Genomic DNA, 11,422 nt, shown 5'->3' on the forward strand with positions numbered 1-11,422 from the left:
CGTGGACACGATGCTGGTTTCAGGACAGGTGGCCCTTGTGTCTTTGGTTCTCTTGTCACCTCGAGTGGGGGCGGTGCATGGTGACCCCTCCAAGCTGCCTTCCAGCTGAGGCCCCACAGCCCCCCTGTCCGAATGGCAGGAGGGGTTTGCGTGGTGATAACTCAGTGACGAGTGCATCCCAACCAGCCCTTCTAGGGGTGACCACACCAACTGCTCCTGGAAACAAACCAGACCAGGCTGCTTCTGAAGGGTTCTCCTGGGCCTCGGCCCCCATCGCCAGAGGGAGCAGGTCCGCAGGGGATGGGCCTCAGCTGCCCTCTCAGCGTCCTGCTCAGTTCCTTGACCTCACTTGTTCCTTTGTGCCTGGGGAAGGGGGTCAGGAGCCGAAATATGCTGGGCATGGCCACGTTTGCACACAAGAGCCCATGTCTCCTGCCTTTAGTCATCAGGTCAGCCCTCTGCACCCCCAGTTTTGTAAATGAGGGAACTGGCTCAAAGAGCCCAAGTGACTTGTCTGTCCTATTTGCTGTCTGACCAGGGCTAATGCAGGAGCCTTGCTGCACAGGGGACAGCGTTCCCTTCACGGTGGCCATGAGGGTTAGGAACTTGGGCCCCGGGTGCCAAGCCATCCCTTCTCCTAAGAAGCTTTGGAAAAATTGAGAAGCAGGAAGAAACCAGTGGAGACCCCCCTGCCCAGCCCCCTCCAGCTGTTCCTGCAACTCCCTGAGCTGGCGTTGCAGGGGAGCCAGATGGTCAGCGAAGCCTACCACCAGCCAGAGCAACCGTCATTCAATCCTCTTACCCTGAGAAGAGGGGTTTATTCTATTTTACAGAGGAAGAAATAAGGTTACAAGAGGTTAAATATTTGGACTTGGGGTCCCACAGCCAGACAACACAGCCTTTTAGTGACAGCAGGGCCCTTTGCTTGACCCGTAGGGCCTAGGCAGTCCATGGCACACCCTCCTGGAGGTTGGCCCAGTTCTCTTACGGCAAGAATGGAGCTACCTCAGGACAGCTCCTTCTCCCCCTGTCACCTAACAGCCTGATTTCTGGGCCTGCCGAACCCATCAAAATGGCCTACATCGTGCCTGGGTCTAGCCCCAAGTCCATCTGTCTTTTTCCTACCAGTTTGAGAGAAATTAGGAAGGGAAGGTGGGGCCACAGCACCATCTCCGTGCAGACTCGGCAGGCTGCAGCGCACAGCAGCTACTGGACTTTGGTGACAGTGACTGGCTAAGCCACTTTCTGAGAATCGCCAGGCCCGGCCATTAGCAGCCATCACTGTCCTGGGCTGCTTTTCCTCCAGGTAGGGCAGGACTAGGGAGAGCGGGGAAAGAGGTCTGGGTTCTGGTAGGCTGATCTCCCTGGAGGCTGACTGTGGAGGGAGCCTGGCCTGGTTGCTCAGCCTCTGCCCTGGTGGGGTTGCATGTGGGACACCTGCATTGCACATCTGCTGTTGGGCTGGCTGCAGTGTAACTGGTGGCCTTTCTTTTCATTCTTCGAAGTCTGGCAACCCTAGACTGTGGGCAGATCACACCACCTCTTAGAGCATCCCGCTGCTCTTTTGAAAATGTTGCTAAATACCCTCCCTTCGGGGTACTGTGAGGGTCAGTAAGTCCCCTAGGGAACCCACTGTCCTTTAGCGCCACCTCTACCCTGCAGCTGGCTGGCCGGGCACCCATGGCCAGTCTGGCAGTGTTCTACAGGCCTCGGGCTGATGGGAGGGGTGCACTGGCTGCTGGGAGCCTTCTCCAGCAGGGGCTAAGCCAGACCCATCTGGCACACAGCATCCACCCTGCCTCGGACAGCTACCCTAGGGCAGGGACAGCTGGGGCCCCAGTTCCTCACTGCAGAAGCAGCTCTGGGACCTGCGAGGCCAGAGATGAGCAGTTGTTTCCCTTGGGATTCAACCATCCCCGCGGGCTCCTCTGGGAGGTGCCCACACGGAATGCCCTGCTCCCTGCCCCATCCACCTGGCTGCTAGGAGGTGAGCGGGCAGCCTACCTGTTGCACACCTGGAGGAGGAAGTCGTTGACCAGGCTCTCATGGCGGCTGCAGATGCTCCTCTGCAAGGCGCTCATGGACAGGCTGCGCAGCGCTGGGCCCAGCAGGAAGTTGTCCTTGCGGAGCTCGGCAAGGGAGAGTCGTTGACCGGGCTCTCATGGCGGCTGCAGATGCTCCTCTGCAGGGCGCTCTTGAGCCAGTCCTCGACACTGCACACCTGCACGCGGCTGGAGTGCCAGCAGATGGACAGGCTGCGCAGCGCTGGGCCCAGCAGGAAGTTGTCCTTGCGGAGCTCGGCAAGGGAGCGGAAGTGCAGCAGGGGCCAGAGCGCGGGGTCCTCGAACACATCGCGCAGCTGGGAGCAGGTCCTGGCGAGGCTCTTTCTGCTGTCCTTGTCCAGGAAGGAGAAGAGGTGCAGCAGGCACTCGCGGTTGAGCTGGGTTATGTGCATGGTGCACGGCCACACCGCAGTGCCGCGGCCGGCCGGCCCCGTCCTCCTCGGCCAGGGTGGAGGACATATATGGTTGAGGAATGGAGTTTATTTTTGGCCAACAACTGGTGCTGCAGCTCCAAGGGGGGAGGGAAGCCAGGACCCACACACGTGCAGCAGTCTCAGCGTTTGTCCCGAGGCACTGACAGTCCTGGCAGAAAGCAGCCTGTTGAATTAAATAGCTTCCTTAAAAGGGATTTTCCTCCTCTGGGCCCACATGAGCAGAGCGCTGGGCTGGGCCGGGCTTCCTGGCGTGCCCCTGGAGGTGGCTGGCTGTCTCTACTCCCTGGGAGCTGCTCCGCTGCCAGGACGGTTTTGGTCTCCTCACTGCACCCCCTCTCTTGCTCGACCTGTCTAGGGAGCAGCCGTGTGCATGGCAGCGAGGGTGATGGCTGAGTCCCCGGGTGGGCACAACTCACCGATGACTCCTCTCTGGTGCTTCCGGTCAGTGGAGCGCGGTCCAGGCCGGGACGACCTGCCCCCAAGCCCTGTTGCCCTCCAGTAGGCCTGGGGTCTCCTTGGCCTCCCGGCAGCTCTGGAAGATTTGAGGAAGTGGCTCCTCCTCCTGAGGTTTGGGTGTGTGTGCATGGCCAGGTTTTAAACTTGAAGCCTAAGTTTTCTTGGCCCTGTGTCTCCGATCACATCTTCCTACTGTTTCCAGCCTGTTTGCCAAACCTGTCAGCGTGGGCGGGGTGGCTCCAGGCGGACCTGCCGAGACAGTTCAGGCGTTCGGTCCCAGCTTTCCCTGTAAGCCAGCACCCACTGCCCGCCCGCCTTGGGAGTGCCCTCGGGTCACTGGAGACCTGGGAGGAGGGCTGCCCTGGACCCCTAGGCAGGCCTTCTGGAGGTACGTACACATTACCCTTCAGGTCCCCCTCCCAGAGCCGTTTTTGAACTGTCACTCCAACCTGTGCCCCAGTGCCCTGGGAAGTGCTGTGCTGCTGGACTGGCTGCTTTGGGGGTGCTGACGTGGTATGGAAAGCTCAAGGGGTCCCCAGCTTGGACACCTCGGTTTGTTCTCCCCGCTTAGCTGGACCGGGAAGGGGTGAGGACAGTCTTGCCCTCCTGGCAGGTGCAGTGACATGGATGAAGCAGCTAGGTCACGGTCTGGAGGGCAGAAGGGAGCCATCCTCGGAGAAGCCCAACCCTTCCTTACCCCTCTACGTGAGGAAGTATAGGGGGGCTCTCCTCAGAATGGGGGACAGCAAAACAGCCTTTGTCCAGTTCTGGCTTAGCTGCTCACTGTCGTTGTCCTGCCGACAGTGGAAGCCTTTGGCTTTAGAAGCTCCCCTGTACCCAATGCGCGTCCCTGTACCCCACGTGGGTCACCTGAAAGCCAAATCACCTCCACTCTCCTCCCGAATCCCTTTCACAGCTGGCCAGCCCTTGCAGATAGGCCGCTTGGCTTCTCACAGGGCCGAGCCCAGAGCCAGGGCACTCAGCCAGGCCCTGCCCTCCCGCCCTACCTGGCGCTGCATTGGGAGCAGGGACAGGAACAGGCCAGCACAGCAGAATGGTGGGTGTGCACATGGGTGCTTCCTGCCTCCAGTAGCAGAGGGGCTGCTGCGGGCGGGTGGTCATTAAAGGCACCCACCCCCTGCTGCAGAGTCAGGGCTGACCCACTACCTTTGCTCAGAGCTGGAGCCTTTCCTGGTCGTGGGGCTGTGTGGCTGGGGCTCATCGTCAGCTGGGGAGCCACAAGGCCGAATTCGCTGGCAGGGACAGGTGAGTGGGCCCACCTGGGCGGGCGCAGTTTGTCCCTCCCAGCCAAGGTGCACAGCAAGAGAACCTGCCGCCTGCCGCCTGCAGTGCAGCTCATGTAAGAGCGCTGGGAGTCCCCAGTGCCGCTGAGAAGTGCCCAGAAATCATAGTCAAAGGGACGAAGAACAGACCTTTAATGGGACTTCCCATGGAACACGTCAGGCTGGTGAAGCAGGACAGGGACGTGATTACAAGAACCGGTCATTCACAGTTCAACGAACCTCTTGGCCTTGTACACCTGGGCGTTAATGGTGAGTCGCTGCACAGCCGACACACGTGGAAGGCAGGCAGTTGGGACCGCCACATCGACAGCTGAGCGGGGAGGTCCTGCCCCGACGAGATGCGAAACCTTAGACTACGGACACCGCGCTGGCCCCAGAGCAGCGGGCATGCTCGGGGGGCTGCACCCACGAACACGGACCTGCCAGCTGCTGGGACAGGCTGTGCCCATGAGCTTTTCCAGTGCCCAGGAGGCCACTTGAGCAGCAGAGGGCATGTGAGCGAGCTTGGGGGACAGTGGAGGTCGACGGGACTTATGTACACTGAAGTAGTGAAGGGGAGGTTTGGCTTTAAGAAATAAATATGTCCCCAACCCGAGAAAGCAAGCTGCTGTAGGCTCCATGGGGGTGAGGTCCCGGGACAGCGCCCCAGGGCTGGCGCACTCCCTGTAACGCCGCCTTTCATCACTACACACTGAGCAGAATACAGTGGATAAGCAAAGGGTTCTCACCATGGAGAGAGATCTGTGCTGCCACAACCGTCCCCACCGCCCACCAGCGTGGGAGGGCTTCTGAGGAGTTTTTCTAGTTCCGAAGAGCCACGTGACGCCCAGCCTGAGGCCTGGCCTCGGTACACCCTCCACGCGAGAGCCGTGTGTACCCAGAGGTGACCTGGCACAGGGGAACGGCCCTGACGTGCACAAAAGATCAGCTTTTAAAACAGGCACGATAAGGCTGCACAGAACTGAAATACAAACAGGCACGTTACATCACTGGCACTCAAGTGCAGTCCAGACGATCCGGTCACGTCTCTACGGTCCTTCCGCTTATGGAAAGTGAGCAAGCACTAGAGACTCAGGCAGGCGCGCTCCTCTCTTCCGCGACGAGCGATGGCCCGGCGGAGCAGCGCTGCCTGTGCGGGCCACGCCCCGCCATCCCGTCTGCCGTGAGCGCCGGCTTACAGACAGCTCTTCTTCAGTACCAGCTGCCCGTTCGGCCAGACGAGCGAGCTAGCGTTCGGAGGTGCGGCTGCCCACCTTCTAAGCAAAGAGCTGGATTCAGAGGAGAGAGACACTGAAGGAGACTCTGAGCCGGTTCAGTTAGATGGGGTGCTGCCGTACCGACACATTAGACCCAATTTTGTGAAACTCATTTCTGTAGGTCAAAAACAATCAAATCACAATTCTGTACAGTTCAACCTATAATCTAGCATTGAAAACGTTAAAATGTGTTTCCCCGTTGTCTTCTAAGGATCCTAAGTGGTGACACCCAGCCACAATGGCAAATCTGCATTCTCTAGAGTGAAATTTAACTATTGGTGTCCGAGAGCTCCATGCATTCTGGAAATGCCCAGGCCTGCACCTGGGCTGCGTGCCCGAGGAACCTGCGTTTTTATTTCAGTAACTGCATGTGGCAGGTCGCTATCGCATTGGATGGCGTGGAGGTAATGGGCTGGAGCTCACATAGCCGATACCACAGTTTGAGTCCCAGACATGGTGGCTTGAAATATATGCCGGGCACGTGTTAAGTGCCCCAAATCCTGAGAGAACACTCCAAGACAAGGGACTGCAGTGTAGACTACCTCCCCCCAACCCCGCCCGGGGTGGTGATTTCTCCCTTCCCCTCTCTATCCTGCAAGCACATTGCACCCTATGGCAAAAACAATGAGGAAAAAAAAAGGGAGGGGGGCTTTGTCCTGCTAATACTAAAATGGAAATTGAACTGTATCTGTTCCTGCAGCTTCAAATTCACACCGAGGAAAGCCACCACTTGCTTTACATTCATCCACTTGAAGACTTTTAATAGGAAAAAAAAAAGAAAGACCAAAGCCTGGCCGGCGGGCTTAACATGAGCTACAGTCGGCTCTCAGAGAACTGAAAGGGAGGAAAAGAAGCTGGCTCAAGCGGTGAATGGGTGCGTGTCTACACCAACAAGCCTGGCTGGCATTTCTACTCTGCACCATCTGTGGGTAATGCCACCACCACCTCACGACCCTTGTGGAAATTCCAAGTTTGTTTGGGTTAAGGTCCATAGTGCTCATACCTATTTATTTTTTAAAACAGTTTTAAAAGAAAGGCTACTAAATTCAAGAACTGGAACTACTCATTCCAAGTGAGAATGCCTTCAACCTGCTCTGCTCTCAGGATGCGCCAGCGAGTCACTCAGCGCAGCCTGGCCGAGGTGGCCTCTCTGTGGAGGCAGAGCCAGCCCTGACTGTCCCGGCAGTGTGGGATGCTTGGGATCAATCTGGTCACAGCTCGGCCTCAGGCAGCCGAACGAGCAGGCCTGCAGTGGCGTGCGGCCCTTCCCCTGTGACGGCTGCAGGGGACTCAGACGCCAATGCACCGAGGCTGCTCAGGCTGCGATTTCCTCCCACCATGCAGTGAGCCCAGAATTCTGTGAGCACTGAACGTGCGTGGTTACCATTGTACCTTTCTGTACTCCCCTTCTCTCCCCCGTGAAAACACAAAATACCCAGCACAAAAAGAGAACACCCAAGTAATTCTTGAACTTGCAGTACAGGTAAAACCGAACCAACACATTTATTTCGTTAGTGCTGATAAACAGCAGCCTTGAGAGACACTGAGAGAAGCAATTTCCTGGTCTACGTAGTGACGCCCTCTCAGTTACCTTTTACAGGCAGAAAGAATGATTACTAAGCAGTCACTGTGAAATCTTGTGGGTCGCAAATTAAGTGCGCACATGATCCTCGATTCCGTCAGCCTCGGCGTCGGGGCTGTGAAGGCAGCAGGCAGGCACGTCACTCCTCCCGGTCAGGGGCACACTGAGCTCTCAGCGCGTCAGAGTGACAAAAGCATTCATGTAAATGTGCCTCAGAGTGAGAATTGAAAACATTAATATAAAAAAGTCAAATAGAACTAAGTTCTTGAAACTACTTATAAAAATTGAATTATTACAACTAAAGCAGCAAATCGAAATGTCTGCTGAGGTTTTCTGTAGAACAACAACAAAAAATTAGTTGGTGCCCATGTTCAACAAGTCACTACCATTGACAAAACTAAACCCAAAACAGGAAATTGAAAAGTGCATAATGAAATTAAATCTTGGATCAAGTATTTATGGAAAATTGGAAATGTCTGTCCGGTATAGTTAATGAATAATGATTTGGAGGAGGTATTAAAGTTTATCCGATCCAGCTTTGGCCTGGCGTTCCACGTAAAAAAGGATGTAAGCCTTTGCCTTCACTACGGTCTCTTCGTCAGTCGGTGTTACAGTACTGTCATTGAAATGGAACCAGCGGCCTTCGTGAGTTGCATATGCCGTGTAATGTCCCGAACCAACCCTGTAAGGACAAAAGGCAAAAGAGCAAATAAAAAGAAGATAATGCAGAAATCACAAGAAGATCTGTGAGTACTGTAATTTCTAGAATTAGAATAGGCTACTATGTTCTGGTTTCAGATAGGTGATTAGGCTCATGTGTTTACCTTCCTCCAAACCCAGCAGAAGGACAGGGAATGTACTGACACTAAGAAGCAGGAAGAACACTACCTACTGACCAGAGAGCAGTGCTTTCCTAGCACACAAAGCACATGGCGCCTGTTAATGGAGAAACCAAGCAGAGCCAAGGAATTCTCAACCAACAAGCGCAGGTCAAGGCCCGTGGGAACAGAACAGAGGATCAGATTTCCCATCAGAATGTCTGAGAAAACAGCATCGGCCTCCAGAGAAGCACCTCGGTCACTAAGGGCTTCTCCCTGCAAGCATGGGCCATACACTCGCTCCACAGGGAACCCGAGTCAGCCCTCAGTCAGGACGAGGGCCTGTGGGTGGGACAGAGACCTTTGCAAGAAAAACCTTTATTTTCCAATAATGACTACTCTCATCCTTCATTTATCATGACTGTGCATAATCAACAACAAAAAATCAAATTCTCACGGACAGAAACCATGAAAGAGAAGTGCCAGAAGCGCACCCTGGGGAACGTAGCGCAGGACGGGAGAGCACTGTCTGGGAGACTCGGGAAACACAAGAATAGGCTTTTATGGGACCAGCAGTTAGCGTAATGGCTATGTCGCTGGACTCCCATGTAGGTGACTGTGGTTCGAGTCCCGAACCCGGTGGCTTAAACTGGTGTTGGGCACGCCTGTGTGTGCATGCCCAAGATCCCGAGAGGAGAATGGAGGAGAAGGGATTGCAGCGTGGCCATCCCCCCGGGGGGTGATTTCTCGCTTTCTGTCTCTCTCTGCCTTTCTGGCGAGTGCACGCACCCTATAGCAAACACCTCTCCAAAAAAAAAAAAAATAGGCTCTCATGAAAAAGCATTTCAGAAAAAGTGTGTCACCATATAAAGTTTATGGAGAGCTAATCTTCAGTTTGCATGCACATGAAACCCAAATTGGTGATCTGGAAAAGCAGGCCATGGTAGTCTTTGGAAGCTGAGAGAAGTCATTAAAGAATATGTAAGGTATGTGGAAGACAGGTCCAGGAAATTCACTGTACTTTTACTAGGGATCCCAAGAGAGAATGGGGTGGAACACACAAACACTTCTAAGAGCTAACGATACTAAACTACAAGTGTCCCAACTACCAACCACAAGTATACCAGAGGATTGTTTAAGTCAAAAGATAAGAGGATCCTGCAAACTTCTAAAGAGAAAAATACCAGACTGCCTATACACAAGTGAGAATCAACTCATACACAATAAAAACAGCGAAGACAATGGACCAAGGTCTACAAAATTCTGAGGAAAAAGGACTTTCAACACGGACAGTCGTTTGCCCAAGTACAGGACTCCCAAGTTTCAAGGTAAAAAAAGCCCTTCTGAAAGCAGTCAGAAGGCAAATACCCGATACAAAGTGTCAGAAAAATACATGTTATTCAAAACATTCAAATCCAGTCTTTAAAGTAGATGACAGTGCCAGTTATCCCAAATCATTTCCCACTTCCCCTCATCTGGAGTAGACACAACTAAGGACACTGTGGACAGAGACCATGTTCTGAGCGTCGGGGTCTGGCAAGCCGTTCCCCTGCCCTGTCGTCTCACGCCTCTGGGCACCTCACCCGGCTTCCTCTCAAGAAGGCTGTTCCACACCCAGCCTGACCAGAGTCTGACTTCACCCACTTTCATCATCTGACTCCGCTGTGGGGGGCAGTTTGGGAAGAAATATCGAGAGGTGCAGAACGACAGGTCTTCCCAGCCCAGGAGCGGACCACTCACCCAGATCCGTGATGCACCACCACGGCGGCCAGGTCGTACAGGCAGCTCTCCGGACCGCTGTTCTCAGGCTGCAGGACAAGGGAGAGGGCATCCCCGAGATGTTAGGAGCAGCAGTCGCTGACCTCAGGACCTCCCACCTCAGTGACCCTGCCTCCCCAAGTGAAGCCAGTTTTACATGCTGAAAAGGTAGTCCATCACCTTACCTCTAGTAAGTAGCATTTCATGTCTAGGCCTCTGAGCGGAAATTCTACATATGTATCAACTTTGTTTCTTAAATATGCTGTCCAATGAAATCTTTTCAAATGTAAGCAAAGCACCTGTGTGATAGAGAAGGGCACGAATTGTGAACACACGTCTAAATTTAATCTGAATCAAAGTTAACCGCTCACTACCCATGTCTCTGAAGTAACGCGGTAGGGGGGTTTTTTCCCCACGCATCTCTTAGGCTTTCTCGAAGGGTTGAGCTTTTACTGAAAACCCCAGGGACCAGTGCAGAACCGCTCCCTTGTCTACAGTTAGAAAGACAACCTGGCTCATCAGTCAAGGACTGTGCCTTTGAAACTGAATACTTTGAAAATTCAGCACTTACCTTGGGTAGTTTCTGAATCCAAAACTTTTTTGTGGACTTCTGTTTCTTTTTGCACTTATGGCACATGTATAGCTCTGTCTCGTCAAGTTCTTCTAGGTCAGTAAAGCTGCGAAGACAATCTAAAAGCAAATTGATTTGGGCAGCATTAAAACCTATTTTTACAGAGGCAGTGTGCTGTGGAAGAGAGTCTGAATGGCCTGGGCTTTATCTAAGGTTATGAGCTCTCTGCCCTTACAAAAGTCAGCCTTGCTCAGGTGCAAACTGTGTACACACGCACACACACGCACACACACCCTGCTTTGAACAACTTCTGTAAGGAAAAGAACTAGTGTATGCAGAGCTCCTGGCATGCCTGACATCTGGTGGGATGACACACGATACTGCGTTGTTGGGAAAGTCATGACATATTTTCTGTTTCTATGCGAAAATACACCATGACTTTTCTGTTGACCCAATATTAATGAAAGAATTAGTCCAGATAATTTTGATAAAAGGAGTTCTCTGATGAGTTAGTCTCAATAAAAAAAATAAAAACTCAACTTTAGACCACTTTCACACCTATAACATTTAAAAACAGAGATTACAGAAGGCTATGCTATCAACTTCATTTCCTAATAAGCTTCCAAGGAATCCTTTATCCATTCTTCTCAGTCCCCGAGACAACCACAACTATACCTTCTCTTTTATAAAGATGTAATTGTATGCTGGGGTTCTGTCATGGCCCTACACCATACCCAATCACCTGCTTCTGTAAACGAAGGATTGAAACAGCCACGCCCACCTGTCACAGACCGACTGCTTGTGTGCTACCACAGCAGAGCCGAGCGCTAAGCAGAGCCCTTACTTGCTGTCATACTGACTCGCTGGTCTTTTATAGACTAAGTTTGCCAACTCCTGAAGCAATCGATTATGTATTCAGAAATCTATATAAAATATGTTACATAGGAGAAATAGGAATGCGTGTACCCACTACCCAGTGCAAGAAATGGATTCTCGCTGGTGTTTGAGGAGGCCTATGTCTGCAGCATCTCCTGGCGTTGTGCAGTGGGGAACCTGTGGAGCCCTGTGGTATACTTCCTGTGTGCTTCTTCCTGTGTGCAATTTCCCTTCTTCCCCAGTAGCCAATATTCTTTTGTTTTGTTTTAGAGATTTTTTTTTTTTTTTTTTTTTTTTATAAAGG

General features: G+C 53.0%; 2 protein-coding genes across 4 annotated transcripts in view; both read right to left on the reverse strand.

Annotated features, from left to right (window-relative positions):
- FBXL22 (F-box and leucine rich repeat protein 22) overlaps positions 1-2,542 on the reverse strand; it is a 5,368-nt gene extending 2,826 nt beyond the window's left edge. The window contains exons 1-2 of the mRNA XM_027766077.1: positions 2,153-2,542; positions 2,005-2,042 (exon numbers count right to left, since the gene is read on the reverse strand). Coding sequence (XP_027621878.1) covers positions 2,005-2,042; positions 2,153-2,455 — 341 coding nt within the window. The 5' untranslated portion in view covers positions 2,456-2,542. The remainder of the gene's footprint in view (positions 1-2,004; positions 2,043-2,152) is intronic.
- A 4,431-nt stretch (positions 2,543-6,973) lies between these two features.
- Positions 6,974-11,422, reverse strand: part of USP3 (ubiquitin specific peptidase 3) — a 109,670-nt gene continuing 105,221 nt past the window's right edge. For all 3 annotated transcript variants that reach the window (XM_014593316.2, XM_027765811.1, XM_014593320.2), the window contains 4 exons: positions 10,243-10,361; positions 9,857-9,970; positions 9,654-9,721; positions 6,974-7,777 (listed from right to left, as the gene is read on the reverse strand). In XM_014593316.2, coding sequence (XP_014448802.2) covers positions 7,612-7,777; positions 9,654-9,721; positions 9,857-9,970; positions 10,243-10,361 — 467 coding nt within the window. In that variant the 3' untranslated portion in view covers positions 6,974-7,611. The remainder of the gene's footprint in view (positions 7,778-9,653; positions 9,722-9,856; positions 9,971-10,242; positions 10,362-11,422) is intronic.

The sequence above is a fragment of the Tupaia chinensis genome, unplaced genomic scaffold (genome assembly GCF_000334495.1).
Source record: "Tupaia chinensis unplaced genomic scaffold, TupChi_1.0 Scaffold000063_1, whole genome shotgun sequence".
Taxonomy (NCBI): domain Eukaryota; kingdom Metazoa; phylum Chordata; class Mammalia; order Scandentia; family Tupaiidae; genus Tupaia; species Tupaia belangeri.